We start from the raw sequence: 18332 nt of genomic DNA, 5'->3' as shown, positions 1-18332 counted from the left end.
ATTGGGCCGAACGTGGGTAACGGAAGTATTCGCGGGATACAGCGTGAAGCTAAAAAATGTAAGAACTTTATTTCATTTAAGTCAAGACTAAAGCAGGATTGGTTTAAAAAAAAACATATATCAATACAATTATACTGCAAAGTACAATATATATTCGCAGGTCATACATTTTTGAATTCAACACTACATCGACTATACAAATGAAACTTTGTTTCAAAATGCATAATTAAGCAAAAAACTTAAAATTATGAGCAAATAAACTAAACGGGGCTTTAAAATTGAGCGGTGCTTAACTGTACTTAACTAATTGTACCATCAGCAAAAAAGTGTATATATTTATTTTCGTTATCTAATCATTATTAAATTTGTAATATATTTGTATTTATTTATCTATCTAGATTTTTTTTGTGAGTGGCAATAATGAAATTGCAATTTGTACGTATTTTTTTTCTGTTAAATAATTAGTCTATTCCTAGTTTCTTGCTGACGGTACACGAAATATTCCCATACATAAGTAATTCAAGTAAATATATTTAATGGTATGTAAAAGTCTAGTAAACTTAGCAATATTGGTAAAAATGTCAGAAAATGTGCAAGTTTTCTATCAGCCATCCACATTAGGGGATTTTTAAATATTTTTTTTGTTGTAAATATAATTTCTAATAATACATAAAAATTGACAGGTTATTTGGTATGATACAATTACAATAATTTTAATTATCACCAAAGAAACACTCGATGTTACGATGTCAGATAGTGTCGTTATTTTAAAATATGAAATATAAAAAAAATATATTTAAAAAAAGTTAAGTACATACTAAATATACGAATATTAAATCATAAAAGAGATACATAGGAATTTCTTAAGTACAATAAAATCTCATTATGGAACTTCAAATTGATTAAAAATCAAACAACGGATTTAGTATGAAAGCTGAATGACACGCTTTTTTGGTATAGACAGACTCATCTTATGCTACTAATACATAGTTATTTTTGAAGAGGATTTATTTAATTTATTTATTAAAACTGTCCATAGTTTTATCACAGAACTTTTTTAAACCCTGGACAAACGACAAATGCCTTAAAAAACTTCAAAAGGTTACTTTATATAAATTAAGTAATAATACATTTTAAAATGAGCACGATTTAGTGAAAATTAATAATCAATAAGGCAGCATTTGGGTCACAAAATTAATTATAATCTAAAATTGGAATATAAATGCTTAGAATAATTTCGTTAACATTGAATGTCTTTTACTTAAATAAGCTCAGAATCGCATTATAATTAGCGGTAGGTATTTTTAATAATATATAGCTCAGCTTAATGCGGTCATAGCAGGAGCTCCTTGGGGAAGAGATTCATTGATGCGTAGTCTTGTAAAACCTAAAAATAAATAAAAAAAATAATGTAAATATATTATATAAAGAAAAAAAGTAAGAATTTCTACATAAACTATATAAACTTGTATATTTATAGTGTGTTATCAAACATAAATATATTTAGGATAATTTTAAATGCAATAAGTTTTTTACAAGGTTTTTCTATTACTGATATTGCTATGGCATTGATTTTATATGTACACATTTGACTGAACGCTATGATAATGAATTTACATTTTTTTCCCGAACATGAGGTTAATGCTGTTAGCGCTATTGGCTTTTACAGCGGCACCGGTTGGATAGGGAAGAGGGTACTCTGTCCCTGAAGAAATGCAAGCATTAAGTGGAAGAAGAAGAAGAACTGCACAAATTTACTACCATTAGCCCTCGTGATTTGACACTTTCAAAACACCAAATACTGTCAATATTCTTTTAAATTTCCTATCTTTAGATTAACCACACTATACATCACTGTGAAGAGAATAATTTGTACATTGAGTAGTGTCAGTCCTCTAGCGACACCTACTCTAGTGTGTATTTCTGACACCACCACTACCTTGTCTGACGACACCACCACATATAACTCACCTCCAAGAGGTTCTCTAAGGTAGGCCTCTTGACATCTACCGCCATGATCGCCCTGAGCTTGCTCCCGTCCAGGCACAGCTGTCTGTTGAGGAGGGTGTCGGCGCCCGCACTTGGCTCTAGCGGAGTGTGCTCGAGCGCATACTTGCGACACAGCTCCGCCCAAGCGGTCAAATGCTTGTCGTTTGCTTCTTCGGCCACTGACGCTATGTCATTCTAGTGAACAATGGGAAAATATATAACTTATTGTTTTAACAAAATACAATTTAAAACTGTATGTTGTTGTTTATATAAATAGACCCCAGTACTCGTTATAAGCAATTATTCTAAGTAATAGTCTGTATTACCAGTATGGGGAAATGAAGAAAGAGAATCTAAATGTTTTCACTCTCCCGAGTGGGGATTGATCAACACACGTCAAGCCACAACTACCTTTAAAACTTTTACTTAAAATTTCTTTAAAAACTCACAACTCATCACAACAATCAACACTACTAAAATTAAAACACTAACAATTTAAAAAAACACACCTTAGCCAAAGTGGAAATAGCAGTGCCATAATAATCATGATTTATCTTGAATATCTCGGAGACCAGCTCGGCCAGGCTTCCTTGGGAGCTATTGGCCTCGTCTACCACATTGTATGTCTGTCCTTTAGCGTCGCCCCTCATGCCTAGGGTCCAGATGGCTCGGCTGACATCTTTTACGTGGACTGTATTCATTTTGAGATCGGCCGTCCATAAAAGTTTCATTGTTTCACCTAAATGTTTGTATATGCCACCGTAGAGGAGGCGTGGTGCTGGAAAAAATATATATTTGTAAGTTTGATGATCATAATAATATGTCTTATGAAGGCACTATCGACATCTGCCGGGCGTGTCATCGACCTGGGGAGTCCCTCAGACATATTGTCTCTGGTTGTTCTCATCTTGCTAATGGTGAGTATTTGCATAGACACAATCAAGTAGCCAAGATAATACACCACCAACTTGCTCTTCAATATGGCCTTGTAGAATTGGAGGTGCCTTACTACAGGTACAATCCCATGTCTGTTCTTGAGAATAGCTGTGCTTTGCTCTACTGGGATCGGTCTATTATTACTGACAGGTATATTGTTGCCAATAGACCTGATATAGTACTAGTAGACCGAGTCGCGCGCCGCGCAGTAATTGTTGACGTTACTATCCCACATGATGACAATCTAAATATTTGGACCTAGCCCATGAGATTACCGCCATGTGGGATGTCAATGCGACTATCATTGTGCCGATAGTGGTTTCGGTTAACGGTCTAATAGCGAAAAGCCTCGACCAACACCTTAAGAGGCTATCGCTTAGCTGTTGGATCAAGAACCGGATACAGAAGGCAGTGTTACTTGAGACAGCACTTATTGTGCGGAGGTTCCTCTCTCTGGAGCCCTAGCCACCGATGGCTTGGACCGTTGTCCCGCCCTCGGAAGTGGTTTTGTTATATTTTTAAATGTATTTTTTTTATAATAATTTATATTTAAAAATGTAAAATTGATTCACTAATTTAATAAAAGTATATTGTCTGTCTTATTAATAACATATTTAAAAAAAAAAAACAAGACAAAGCGCAGCGGAGTTCCACCTATCAACACTCAACGCCTCGTCGGAAAGTGAGGAATGGAGTGACTTAATACTTCTGTCTGACTGCTAAATGCGGGATACTGCGTCAAGTTCAGAAAAAAATATATTATTACTTAAACTCCTCCTATCCCCAATCCCATAGACAATGGCCGGTCTGATGATAGTGTAGTTTAGTTCAGACTGCATATTCTTTAGTTCTTGTTCGACGCGGCTCTTCATGCGACCTTCCACCGTCCACGGATCAACTGGACCATCTTCTTTGTGAGGCTGGAAAATAGCAAAATTGTTGAAAAAACTAAAAAAACTATGAAAATATTGTATCGGCATCGGATTCAGAAGGAGGATATCGGGAGGATGCGAGAAGCCCAAGACCGGGATGGTTAGCGCTTGATGAGGGAGGCCTACGTTCAGCAGTGGACGGCGATAGGCTGATGATATAGCGGATTCAGGTAAACTTATGGAATTTTTCACGCAAATCGATGATATTTGTTATAAATAGAATACGTAAATAGACATAGGTTAAGGTCATAAAAGTTATGAGTTTTTTTTTAAATTGGTAAGAATTTACTTTTTCGGAGATATTACATATTATTTACTGGCGAAAGTACTTCTTTAATACACCCCGATAACACGTTGTGGTCACTTATATTATTTAAAACTTTATTATCTTAATAGGAAATACTTTCCAAAAGTGGCAGATAACAATAATGGTGGCAACACCATCCGGGCCAATATTAATAACACAGTATAGTCAAAATTATTAAAACTACGAAAGTTAGATATGGTCATTAGACATAAAACATTCAATTGAGCAATAATATATTTATAATAGGTTCCCTCTGCCTACCCTGCTGTGTGTGAGATAGAGCGTGAAGCTGATTTAATTTAATTTTTATATATTTATATTCAAATACTCTAATTAGAATTTCTTTAATAATCAACAGCAGTTCAAAAGGAAACAATATTTTATAATGTACAGAAATAATAAAGGAAGGAAAATGTAACACTATTATGCGTATTAAATGAAGTCTTTCGATCTTAATGTTATGATTGATTGCTAATAAATTAATAATTTTGTCCGCCTTTGCTCTCAAAGTTTAGGTCAAATTTAACACATTGCGTGTTGAGTGACGGAACCTAACACCACCCTTTGAATCGTAAGCAGAGCGAGAAAATGAAAATATTTATATTTCATTACCCCGAGTGGGTATCGAGGTCACAACAGCCACGCTTGTGTCCCAGGCTCACATATAACATTTTAAAAAATATACGTATTTTGAAGCTGAAACCTATAATACGGAATTCTACTAAAGTACTAACTGCACGATGCTAGTAAAGAATCCTTACATACTAAGCTACCCCAAAATTATCTAATGTTACGTCAAATTCCCTTAAGCGATACCTTTCAATAGAGTATCGGTTTTAAGACATTCGATAGTTTAAATCGTATAAAACCACTTGCAACATTTAAGTCCAATATTTAGCAGGCGATATTGTTTTTTTTATCTTCCCGCACATAGCAGGGTAGGCAGAGGTAAGTTAAGATCATCTGTTTGCAGTAAGATTCTTCCGTTCCCCCTTTTCCGCCGAGTTCTGGAGGCAGTGCCTGTTGAGTGGTAGAAATCCACGCCGCGCTTGATTTCGTTACCAGAGCGACGAAATGAAAACATTAAATATACCATATATTCGCGGGTGAATCGAACCCACAACCTAATAACTTTGGAGTCACCCCTGCGCCAGGACTAGCTTCAAGAGTTGCTTATAAAAAAGAAATAGGGAGACGCCGTCAGTTGACCTTTATTAACAATATTGATACTAGAGAAAAATCACGTGCAATGTATGAAAACCCTTTAGGACATAAGCCAAGTTTATGACAGTAGAAGCAAAACCTTTTTACCATCCTCGCCAAGGATAACGTTTCATATTATAATTTAAGTTATCATTTATCGTACGGATGTCATTCTAATCTACGCGAATTACAACTAAAAATCAGACATGAAATAATTATTTTATCTATAGCCAATTGTTGCCATGTTATTATTATGCATACTGTCGCTGAAAATTTTAACATATCAGAAGTCTGAGAATCACGCATTACTTGGCCACTTTTAAGTTTAAAGTGAAGACACCTTTTACTCCTGCTGTTATGTGATTTTTGCAGGCAGCAGGATAGGTCCTATGGAACCTAGTATTAAGACATTTGGATCCCTAATTTACACGGAATTATGGAGGCATTGCGTGTTGAGTGGTGAAACTCAACGTCGCGGCTTGCCTCGACACCGAAGCCTAAACTAATATAAACAAAACTGAAAACTCACCTTGTCAGTGTTATACATCTGCCCGCTGGATATTTCAACTAATCGTCCCACTTTGAGCTTGGCGCACTGCTTTGCCACGTTTACACTTAACGTGAAGATGCCCTCCGCGTACACCGCCTCCGTCTGCCCCACGCGGGTCTCTCCAGCACAATTCACCACCAGCGACCAGTCCTCTCCGTTTGGTTCGAGAGCTGTGGCGCATGATGCTGTGGAAAAGTGCTAAAATATACTCAAAGTCAGATAATTTTATTCAAAGTATGCTTAATTATATGAACAAAAACCAATTAAATCAGCTTCACGCTGTATCTCGCATACAGTAGGGTAGGCAGAGGGAATCTAGTGTTATGACTCTGTTCCCCACTTTCAGCCGAATTCTGGAGGCATGGCGTGTTGAGTGGCGGATATCAACACTGCGTTTTGTGCGCCTTCAGAGCGAATAAACGAGAATATTAAATAAGAAATGAGCGAATTAATATGAATAAATACTTCACGATATAAGAAATGTAGGACACGCTTTTAGAAAACATATTTCGAAAAAAATAAAATAAGTCTTTCCGTAGTTCAGCGACCCATTTACTTAAACAAAGACATCTCTTAAAATACTCGGTGTTCTGTCTAATTAATCAGAGTAAACTCAATTTTTATTTAAAACAAAAATTCTGTTCATATCACAACTGGACGGTTGAGTTATAAGTATTGTAATATTAATAGTAGTACTTAAAATCCCAGACAATGACTAACAGTGCATTATTTTTATTTGAATTGTAACAAAGGCAGTACAAAACAAATAGCAAATCTATAGTAGATTTATAAATAACTTTCGTGTTAAAAACCTCATTTACTTTTACATTCTTATACATACCTACAAACGGATTGTATAGATTATTTTCCTGGTACTGCTATTGCGACAAAATAATAAAAATACCTTCTACGAGCAAACCCAGCAAAACAATCAAGCCCTACAATAAGAAACTACTTTCATAGCATATTAATAGAAAACAGGAGAAAGAAAGCTAGTAGAGATATAAAAATATAAAGATAATTTTCTTTTTGTAGTCATTAAAGGGTCATTATGAGTGCATCGGCTCGACTCTGGCCACTGGCGGACGTCGGTATTATATTCGTCATATATTTTTATTTAGATGACTATTGTATGCACCATTGCGCGCCGCCGATGTGCATACTAATCGATATTATTGTCTTTCTTATATATTTTTTTTGGATAAACCCATTATGTTAGGCGCTGGTTAAAATATTATTCATATAATAATGCTTAAACTATTTTTTTTAATTTACTCATTAGTATTAATTTTATTTCTATATGAATATTTTATACTTATTTTAACGTTTTCGACGTTATTAGATACCAATATTATATCTTTCACAACAAAATTCTAAAGTAGGCTTAAAAATAGGGGAACGTAGAAGAATGATATATCGGCAGCTTTTTCTAAATAATCTAGATATGAACTATGGTAACGTGGCCGAAGGCCTTTTAAGATAAAAAAAAAAAAAACAATATGTTCTTCACAAAACGACAATAGAAGTTCCGTTTCGTTTCTTAACAAGCACATTGATTCACTGTTATTAAGACAAGTGGTACTATAAGATTTATTTACATTTTTTCACTACTAGTAGTGTACTAGATAGATATTTCATACAAATTTTTACAAAGTAAGTATAATTGTATTGCATACTGATGAAATTATTATCCGTGACTTCGTTCATGTACGTGGTTAATGGATTCGACGAGGCTTTTACATCCAATTTACAAACTTCATTGTAATTATACGAGTATTTTAAGTGTTGACTCTGGCTTTATTAAAGATTTCTAAATTATTTATAATATTTTAAGGCCAGTCGTGGCGCAGAGGCACAAGTGTGCGACTGTAAGCGCTAGTGGTTGTGAGTTCAATCGAGGAAATTAAATATTTAATATATTCATTTTTTCGTAATTTTGTTTGCGTAGAATATAAAATGTAAAACGGAATATCCCGTTCTAAACTAAAACGTAGAAGATACGAATATAAAGAAAAAATCTGATGATAATGAAGATAATAAAACGAATATTCTAGACTTTAATTTTGATGTGCTTGTGATTGTGCTTTATTATAATTATAAGAACAATTCTTTCAGACCTAAATGCCTTAAAAACTATCAGCATAAACGGACAAGTTCTTGCTAGTGAAATTTTTTATTTATAATTTTTTAATAGTTATTATTAGTTGAATAGTTTTTCTTGGAATTAATCTTTGCTAACTTAGTTTTGTTTATTATAATTCTATTATATATATATATATTTTTTCTATGCAAATTATTAAAAGTTGCGTGAGAAAAAAAAAGTTGTGGCAAGCGTTGTCAAATCAAACAAGTAGAGGATGAAGAGAGAGAGAGAGAGACAGAGAGTTCATTGAAATATATTTTTCAATATAATTAATTTAAAAAATATCCGCAATAATGGTCACCCTTCATTATATTAAGGAAACATGATGTATATGTATGTATATTAATAGCTTATAGTAGATCGATATTTGTAAACATTTATTTAATTAGATATTTTAGTTGTTTCAAAATGGTAATTTAAATAAATATTAGTATTTAGAAAATAGATTTTGCAAAGACTCAATATTATACATTCATTATTTTACTTGAAAAATAAGGATGATTTCATCTTTAAATAGTTTTCTACGTGTACTTAATATGATTAAAATCATCATTTAACAGGTGAACAATTAGAATAAACATTGATTTTAAGATTGACCTTCTATTATATAATATTTTACTTTAAAACATGGGGCAGACCGCGCATTTCATCGTCTATTCTCATAGTCAAACGGAACCGGAATAAAATATTTCAAACGCTGGCAACCCCAGTTTGCGGCAGGAATTTTCCAGGCAACCCTGTTTTATAGTGTTCAGAAAAAAATAAGCTTTAATTTGATATATAATTCATTAAAAAAACACATGAGTGCAAATTATTAACATTTAGTGACATCTTTAAACCAGGCAACCCTAGACTTGCGGCAGACTGAGAGCTGGCAACCCTTAATTTTCCAATTCCTTATGCGATTATCTTTCAAATGATGTGCGATTCATATAAAAAACGTATTGGTGCAATTATCTCCAAAAACGAGTTACGAAAAAATGAAATTAAAGGTGATTGCGGCAGGATTCTTCCAGGCAACCCAGGTGTAATCTGTTCTACTAATCATGTATTATTCATTAATATAGGTTTAATTAAGAAAACTCGTTTATGCAGGATTCAACGGCCGGATCCCAGTCTATAGGTACTGTGATTTAAGGACATGTTATTCATTGGGAGTGAAACGTTGTGTTACACAAGCGATCCTAACAACATATTTATTAAATAAGATATAATCTCTGAAGATTTTTTCAACTATCTTTAATAATAAAGTTACACATTTCTATGGTTTTTAGTTTCACACTCTATTCCGCGCGTAGCAACGGCAGCAGAGGGAACATGGGAACCTAGTGTTAACATACTCCGATTCCATAAAACCACTTTTGTTCCTCACATTACGCCAAATCCCGGAGGCGTGTTGCTTGTCAGAATTAAAATATTTAATATTGGAACCCTCAACCGTCACGATTAAAGGCGCACGTTTGTGTCCCCCCGCCACGACTGGTCTCTACAAAAATAATGCATAAATAATCTTCTCTTTGACCACTTGATGCATAATTTTTATTTTCGACAGTAGCGGAAATTAAAAAAGTGCCCGGACATGAAGCTCAGACTTGTTATCTAACAGTTTGCTTATCACTACCGATAAGCCACTTATATATGAAATAAATGCTGCTGTAAATATTTGTAGTGTATGTTAATTTGTGTAATAATATTAGAAGGTCCTTGTTATCAAAATATATTATAAATAGTGATTTTCGCTATTTTTGGATTTTCATTTATGTATAATAGTTATAGTTGCACATTAGTCTGTATTTATGACATTGAAAATTTATATTTATTAAACTACAATTTTTTTGTCTGCGATGGCGTTAGTACATAAGCACCAAAGTTTTAAACAAACAATGCTATAAAATTATCCCACTCTGTAGCCAAAAGATCTAAAAGGGTACATTAACACATGTATATTCCTATATAAGTATTTGTTATATGTATGTTTTATTTACGTAAATATTAAGCTAAGTATTTTTTTGTTTGCACTAATATCATCAACAACAAGAATGATGAAAAGCTAAACAATGAGGAGAATTTATTTGTTGCCACCTTTTGAATATGCTAAAAAGATGACCTTCTACTTTTATATCATCATGACCTTTTATATCAAGATGATTTAAATGCATAAAAAATTAAGACAGTATGGTTGTGTAACAACAATGGTCATAATGATTCTAAAAAAAATACAAAACATTTCATTTCAGATTTTATCTCATTACAGCAAAATATATAACTTAAGTATTGTGGTTTCTTCATATTCAGTTGATTATAATAAAAGAGCCCCATACATTTTCCTGCACAGCAAGGTAGGCACATTGAACTGTGTTAACACATTCTGTTCACCAGTTTTTACCATTTTTTAAGCACTATTATTGTTGAATGAATGACTTTGCTCATGCAAATTTTATATGCAATTTACTCTCTTTCATTTTTCCCATTCAAGACAACCTTATCAAAGTGATAAGTGTTTAAAATATACATGCAAATGCATAAATAATTAACAACTGATATTAGCACTCATAACATTAACCTTTTTATAATTTATCTTGCATATATTGAACGGTGGGTAGTTCTATGCCCAAATTTAAGACAGTGCATGTTCCGTGGGGGAGCTCAATGCTGTATATTGATTCATTTGAGCTGAGAAATGAATAAAAATTAATTTCCAGAAATGGTTATCAAACTCACACCTTTTATATTAATGAGCACATGTCGTCCCACTGAACCACAGCAGCCTTGTATGTAGATATTATTATACTTTAATTATTACACACAAACAAAATCATTATAGAAATGAATCATACTTATGATAAGGTATCATGTCGTGTCAGTGACATATAATTAACTTAATAGTGTTATATCAAAATAAGCTTATTATTATATAATATTATTAGAAGTAAATAGTTTTAATTTTTCTAAATTATTATCATTATTATAACAGATCCTTAGAATATCAATTACAGTTAAAATAGATAATGATAAATGATTAATGTTAAACATTATAAGGTACATTATATTCCTTTAGTACTTTCACTCTGTGCTTCAAGTTTACAATCAAGGTCTTTATGTAATCAGAAGGAATTTGGTGACTGTAATATGATTTCCTCCACCTAATAGTAATTTATTGTAAAATCTTTATTTATAAGTAAATTAAGCATTTTTATTTTTTTGTTAAAAAAACATTTTCTTTTATACCTATCAAAAACTTAAGACTTCTTTGTTGTTTTTCACAACACAATGTTATTTTCCGACTTTTCTAGAACGTTAAGAAAAAAATGTATTGAACACAACCAACAACGACAAGACAAGTTTACTTCGAACATATAACTTGTACATTTTTTTAAATATAGTACTTACTTGGATTTATAAGATTTGCACTTTTATACTCGACGCGGGGGTCTTCAAAAACCTTCGAATGTGCTGGATTGAGGAAAGCGAGTTGTGGAGGCGTCTTGTCCACCACACGTAGCGCGCTCACCAGGTCATTGCTTATTAAGTAATCCACCAGGTTTCGGCCAATGAAGCCGCACCCTGAAGCAAATCGCACGTTCAGATAGTAAAAAACACTTAGGTCACTGATGACTAAGACTTTCAGTAACCGTTACAGAATTCAAAAACAATATCTTTACACAATACCATAAGTGGGAAATACTGTTTAAGTAAGTATTCTTATATGTACATTATGAGTAATAATCCAATATACCTCCTAAAACAACCACTCGAGGTTTTGAATTATCGCCGGCGGAATCAGACATTTCGCTTGCGGTATCACAAAAGTGAATGACAGTTTGACAGTTCAGCAAGAATGACATAAGGTTGAAAAGTTGCCTTCTACAAAATATTTAATAACATTATTTTTATATCATTATCACAGGAATAATTACAGTACGGTAAGATATGTACAAAAATGTTGTTAATAGTACTAATTAGGATATAATATCATCATAAAAACAATCAAATTTAATATGTTATATTGCGAAAAACGTTCTGATGATGATGTGATGTGTGATGATGTGCTCATTCTTCATGCTTTTTAATATGAATTAACGTATTAACTCATGTTAAAAGATATGTAATCCAATTTAAAGGTTGTGTAAAGTTTAATATTTTTGAAATATTTAATTAAGTCATAGAGGGAGATGTCAATAAAACCAATATGCTTATACAATATTTTAATAAATTATAATATTTCTTAAATTATTATTATAATAATTTATTTGTAAATATGTACAGTATTATTACTCAACACGCAATGCCTCCAGAATTCGGCTGAAAGTGGGGAACGGAGTATTACACTAGGTTCCCTCTGCCTACTCTGCTGTGCTTGCCTGCTGCGGGATACAGCGTGAAGCTGATAAAAAAAATACAGTATTATTAGTAAATATATTATAAACTAGGTAGTTCTTTCTATTGTATATCCTTCTTTTGTTGCTATATTGTTATCTTTTATATTTTCCCTTTCATGTTCATCTGAAGGTAAGAGAAAGGCAACTATTAGTCCCGCTGGAAAGAAAAATATATATTTTAGTATTAAATATGATTAATAAATATTTGAAGCTGTCGCGGAATATGGAGAACGGAAGTGTCTTAATTAGAAACTGAGTGTATATTTTGTTTACAGGTGCCCTCTGCTTACTCTGCTGCATACAGCAGCAGCGCGCACGATAGAGCGTGGAGCTAAAAAAATATTTTGAGCAGTGACACAACGTCTGATTATAAGCGTGAAGGTTGTGGGTACTTTGATTATTTTAATTTCCTCGCTATATGACAAAAGCCCAGTTTTGAATCCCACCATTTACTTACAAATACAATTTATTTCCACCACGTACTATCAAGAAGATTTGGTGAAAGTGTTCCCTCTGTCATGCTCAGTTAAAAAAAAAAGAATAATACTTACAAAAAACCAGAACAATGTAGCCAGTCACCATAGTCGTGCAGTAGTTACCAAGTAGACTAGCTATTAACTGAACACTAAAAAATCCAAATCCGCGTGCTACGACCACAGACAAGCATGTCGCCATACCTCTGAAAACAAAACAGACAATTTTTTTCAAATTTGTTCTTAATTTTTGTCCATTTTAGGAAAATAAATCTATGACATCGTATTTTGCTATTTTAGAACATAAAAATTGTATAAAAATCAACTATATTATTATCATTAACAACGTATTAACTAGTATAAAATCAATAAATTACACCAACAAAAATATATTATAAATTAATTAAATATGTTTATTGAGAAATATATACATTTACTTCTGTATAAAAATATAACTTACCTTAAATGGGTCGGGTTTAAGTCTATCAAATAAGTATTAATAACGCCTAAAACTAGCGCCACGTACAAGAAGAAATAAAATAGTGCAATGCTTAAAATTGGTATTGTTATAAATAAAAGAATGATTCCACAAATTATAGCAATTAAAAAGACAAGTAGTGTTGTTCTTCTCTTGCCCAGAGGAGTTACTATAAAAGTTAGAAGAACGTTCAGCGTGCCAGATAAGCCTGAATAACACATCACGGCGTAGAGGGTCATAGGTTTGATAACACTGTTACAGTCACTCATTGTCTGGAAAAAAGGAGTATTATAAATACTAATGTACCTATTTAATAACAAACAAACAGCGATAAAATATATAAATTTACGATGTTAGGAGACGTGGCTGCGGTACTGGCCACTTCACAAAAAGTTTTCCCCAAGCGATCATCCCCGTCAAAATAGGCGTTCGTCATCGTCGGTACCCACATTGTATAACCGGTAGACCTAAATTTTTTCATCATATTAGGTACATTATACATGTCTGCTTCATGGTATATTCCGCATGTAGTAGGGAGGCAGAGAACCTAGTGTTAAGAAACTCCGCTCTCCACTTTCCGCTGAATTTTGGAGGTGTTTTTCGTATTGAGTGGGGGATCTCAACGTCGCAGTTTGCCGCGACACGAGAGCAAGACGTTTCATTTCTCAAGCAGGAGTCGAACCCACAACCTATCGCGTTTACAGTCAAACGCTTGTACCCCTGAGCCACGAATGGCCTCGATATTTCTTTCTTTACATGTTTTTTTTATATAAGTAATAATGAAATGTAAACATGTGCATCAACAGGTTTTTAAATTATGCAATCATTGAAACATGAACTTGATAGGCGGTTTACAATAGGAAATAAGGCAGTCAGTCAAGTTACCCAACTTGACTAGCGACTACAGTTGATAAGAACTAAGATACATACGTACATACATTTTGCTTAAGTTCTTATAAGTTAAATATAAATGTTTTTACATTTGAATTTTTTTTACTTACGTCATATACGCACAGAGTAGTATGTAATAAAGTATAAGAGAGTTTCTAAGAAGCGGCGGTTTGAATAGTGGCGCAGTTTGATTCCAAATTTTACGTATAAAAGACACACGCTTTGTATCTGCCACCATGATGTCATCCATTAATATAGACTTCACCTGAAACACGTATTCTAATAAGATTATACAGGACTTATATATATTTGTGCTGTAAATTTTTGAATATAAGAGAAGAGAGAGAAAATCATACCGAAAAGTTTTGATTTGAGCCCATATTAAATTTATATATCATTCTCAATACATCAAGCGCAGCTTCTTCTTTCCCTTTGCTCAATAGGAACTTTGGGCTCTCCAGCATGAAGAACGTTCCAAAAACTCCGATGACGCCAGGGAGGCTTATAATTTGAAGTAGAAGTCTCCAGGGTCGGTAGGTCATGGATAGCCACGATATGTCTATTGCAAATGATAATCCTGCGATTGGCAGTGCTATGGCTGTTGACAAGATTTACATATTTACATATTTGTACTTATAGCTATATATGTATTTCGTATAATATGTGGTATTCTCTACAAATCTAAGAGAATGTATCACTATCATCTAATTTAATGAAGGATTTTCTACACATTAATTTTGACTTTACTCGATTTAATAAAGCTTGGCGTTAAGTTCCGCCACTCATAATTTATCATGTCAAAATGGTAAGACGTAGAAAAGGTAGTGCCATGGCACTAGTTTTCCTCGCAGAACGAAATCAACTTACCACAAATAATAAACTGCACGTACATAGTAGCGCTCGCCATGAGGAACATAAATTTGCCCCGATACCTCACTGGCATGCTCTCCCCCAAAAGGACGTAAGCTGCTGCATTTGCTGCAGACGTACTATAAATTAAACATTTTTATTAAATATCTTAATGTTAATTTGGTGAACCAATATCTTTTGTCCATAATCTAAACCTAGTAGTATCTTCAATTCTAGACATCGTAGAACAACAAGAATCTCCTGTAAGGGCATCATCAATATAACGAAATAGGTATCAATTAATAGTTTTTCTTGCATTTATTTATTATCACTAATAAAGTAACTACTTATGAAATATAGATCCTCAAAGCAATGTCTAAGCCCAATCGGAATATGATTGTACCTAAAATTTACATTATCATAACCATTTAGAAAGAGGGTCTTAACCTAGATTCCCTCTGCATATCCTCTGCTTATTGCGGGAAAGACGTAAACAGTTCAGTGTATACTCACAAAGATGCTGAAAAAAACTTTATCGCTGCCAAGGATTGATAGGTGGGGGCGATGCTGGCGGCCAAATTCAAGAGCATTCCTATAGGCATTGCGAAGAGCAAAGTGGTGCGGCGACCGAGCGTGTCCGCGCAGAGACCCCACGCGTACGACGACAGCATGATACCTGGGGAAATCGTGATTGACTATTTTTCGCCCATTTAGTAAATAAATCCAGTCGTACAAAATGTGATTGTAAACGCGACTGGTGGGCGACTTTTAGTGGGTAGGATCGGTTTCACCGGTGAGTCCCACAGTACCGCTCATCCGTAAGGCACGCCTTCCGTATGGGCGGTCTGCGCAAATGCATTTCCCAGTGACAAAAAAAAGAAAAGGTTAGACTTATCGCACCTAATATCGATAAGAATCTTGGAGGTGTTGTGTGTTGAGTGGCGGAACTTAACGCCGTGGTTTGCCTCGATACCAAAGCGAAGAAATGGAAATATAAATTTAAATAAATATTTCATTTCCTCGAGTGGGGATCGAACCTTCAACCAGTCGAGTTCACAGTCACACTTTGTGCCCCTGCGTCACGACCAGGCTCATGGTAAACAATATATATTTTGTATAAATATTTCATAATTTAATTTTTCAATAGGGAACTATTTATTATAAATAATTTGTAAAACAAAAACAAGCGCTGAAATCAATAGAAAATAGCTATGTGTACGAATACAATACGCCTTTTGTTAGCATTATTTAATATTTACTCGTAATTACTGTAATTATTCAAGCGTGAGTTCTTTAAACAATTTTAGTTAAATATATTTTTTTAATTTTCTGTTCAACGAAACGGAAAATGGTCAAAGGGGTTATTCTGGTGGTTAGTTCGAATGATTTAAAAAATAAACATGGGGTGTACATGACCTATATTGCGTAAGTATTTCAAGGCAATTGGATTACAAGGTTGTTTAGATATATATATACTTGCCATATTGTTGATCTATTTATGTATATATAAACAATATTTGTTAGTAAAATAGATTAAATTTCGCGTATTGACTATTAATTGAAAGATTGTTAGAAAATTTGCACCTTTATTACTTTTTTATGTAAAATTGTTATTCTTTAATAGTTTACCTTATTATACATACATATATAAAACCAATTTAATTATCTGCCTATATTTGTATTTTCTTAAAAGAAAACGATGGTCTAAATTTAGGGAATTTACTCTATATTTTAATTTTAATTAAATAATTGAGGCTGTCGTGGCTACGGCAGTGTAATTAGAATGTGTGTTAACAGTATTAAAATTGAAGTAGTTACATATTTCATTGAGTACCTATCTGTCTAGGTTTTATCGGAGTGTAGTATTACAGTACTCGTAAGTGTATAGCGAAAAGAAGACAAAAAAATTATAATGTTAAATGTAAAAAAATTATACATATTTTTATCAGCTTCACGCTGTATACCGCTGTATCTCAGGAGGGTAGGAAGAGGGAACTTAGTGTTAAGACACTCTGTTCCCCAGTGAACTCTAGAGGTTTTTCGGTGTTAAATGGCGGAATTTAACGTCGCCAACATGCTTATATTCTAGAACATGATGTTTTCTTAAACGACGGATTTTATAGCATTGCTGTACGTTTTTGTGATCTAGGAAATATATTTATATTTTATTTATAGCGCCAGAGAGGTCTTCTCCTGAAATACCTCACATAATTTGGAATTTACCATTCATAACATAACATCCTGTATTCCTTATACAGAGTGTGTGAAGATAAATTAATAATTAATTTGCCTTAATGTTGGCTTAAGCTTACCTATCAGAGGCACCGCAGAGAGTAAGCCCTGTTGCGAGGTGGTCAGCTGCATGTCGCACGCCACGCTCGGAAGGATGACCGAGAATCCAAATATATCTATATACATTGCTAAGATGAGCAAGCAGCACACCGCTAACAAACTTACATTGTATCTACCAAAACCTGGAAATAAATTTGTTTATATAATATATCTTAAACACTTAAAATTTTTATTGTTAATTTTTAATTTAAATAGGAAAAAAAATATTTTATCAATTTATCCATTTATTAATAGGCTTACCAGTTAAATCTAAAGCATCTTCAAATCTGCATTTTGTTGTGACATCCTTACTCTTCGTATGCACCTCCATTTTGTATAATAAATAATACTGATAAAAATTAAAAAAATAAAAAATACTGTATAAACTTAAAATTTAATTTAATTATATTTTTGTGAAATGTGTTAGAATTTCTATTTCATGTTGCTTTACGATTAATGTTTACAGTGGAAGCGTCCTAATGCGAATGGATCTCTAACATATAATGACTTATTACATAGATAATGTAACTATTTAAAATATAAGTTTGTCGTGGATTTTATCAAGTGCTTTCTATGTATTTGCACACAGAGTAATTAACTTTTTTTATATATCTTCACACTGTAGCCCGCACTTGGCGAGGTAGGCAAAAGTAACTTAGCGTTAAGACACTTCGTTTCGAAACTTTGGCGGAACTTAACGCATTAATTAACATATCATTATTCATTTAAAACCTACTGAAACGTAATTAAAGTATTATTATTATAATTTATTATATGTAAATTTAGCCATTAAGTAAATATAATGTAATTCAGATTATATAGGTACTTTAATTTTATGAATTTCCTTCTTTTAAGTCGGTAGCAGCCGGTT

The 18332-nt window shown here is 33.2% G+C and overlaps 2 protein-coding genes across 2 annotated transcripts; both read right to left on the bottom strand.

The window, feature by feature from the left end:
* Window positions 1–120: 120 nt before the first annotated feature.
* Window positions 121–11906, bottom strand: LOC146540155 (uncharacterized). Its single transcript, XM_085207371.1, has 7 exons — window positions 11797–11906; window positions 11451–11624; window positions 5897–6102; window positions 3692–3845; window positions 2499–2767; window positions 1972–2184; window positions 121–1387 (listed from the first exon to the last, which is right to left on the bottom strand). Exons 1-7 carry the CDS (start codon window positions 11903–11905, stop codon window positions 1334–1336), a joined length of 1179 nt encoding a protein of 392 aa, XP_085063497.1. The 5' UTR covers window position 11906; the 3' UTR covers window positions 121–1333.
* Window positions 11907–12293: 387 nt separating this feature from the next.
* On the bottom strand, window positions 12294–17970 carry LOC146540154 (synaptic vesicle glycoprotein 2B-like). Its single transcript, XM_085207367.1, has 10 exons — window positions 17723–17970; window positions 17443–17604; window positions 15644–15806; window positions 15149–15270; window positions 14638–14879; window positions 14392–14546; window positions 13740–13857; window positions 13373–13662; window positions 12991–13118; window positions 12294–12596 (listed from the first exon to the last, which is right to left on the bottom strand). The coding sequence occupies exons 1-10, from the start codon at window positions 17790–17792 to the stop codon at window positions 12487–12489; spliced, it is 1560 nt and encodes a 519-aa protein (XP_085063493.1). The 5' UTR covers window positions 17793–17970; the 3' UTR covers window positions 12294–12486.
* Window positions 17971–18332: the final 362 nt, after the last annotated feature.

The sequence above is a fragment of the Heliconius melpomene genome, chromosome 3, assembly GCF_056956725.1.
Source record: "Heliconius melpomene rosina isolate 202511_hmr_F chromosome 3, ASM5695672v1, whole genome shotgun sequence".
Taxonomy (NCBI): domain Eukaryota; kingdom Metazoa; phylum Arthropoda; class Insecta; order Lepidoptera; family Nymphalidae; genus Heliconius; species Heliconius melpomene.
Note: the sequence above shows the minus strand (reverse complement) of the source record. Positions and strands in the feature narration are given on the sequence as shown.

Coding starts and splice junctions, on each gene's coding strand:
- LOC146540155 (XM_085207371.1), bottom strand. CDS start 11,905: ATGTCATTCTTGCTGAACTGTCAAACTGTCATTCACTTTTGTGATACC. Junction 6,103..11,450: donor TGCAAATCTTATAAATCCAA/GTAAGTACTATA, acceptor ACTTTTCCACAG/CATCATGCGCCACAGCTCTC. Junction 1,388..1,971: donor CCTTAGAGAACCTCTTGGAG/GTGAGTTATATG, acceptor ATTTATTTTTAG/GTTTTACAAGACTACGCATC.
- LOC146540154 (XM_085207367.1), bottom strand. CDS start 17,792: ATGGAGGTGCATACGAAGAGTAAGGATGTCACAACAAAATGCAGATTT. Junction 15,807..17,442: donor CTCTGCGGTGCCTCTGATAG/GTAAGCTTAAGC, acceptor CGATTTCCCCAG/GTATCATGCTGTCGTCGTAC. Junction 14,547..14,637: donor GCTCAAATCAAAACTTTTCG/GTATGATTTTCT, acceptor TACGTGTTTCAG/GTGAAGTCTATATTAATGGA.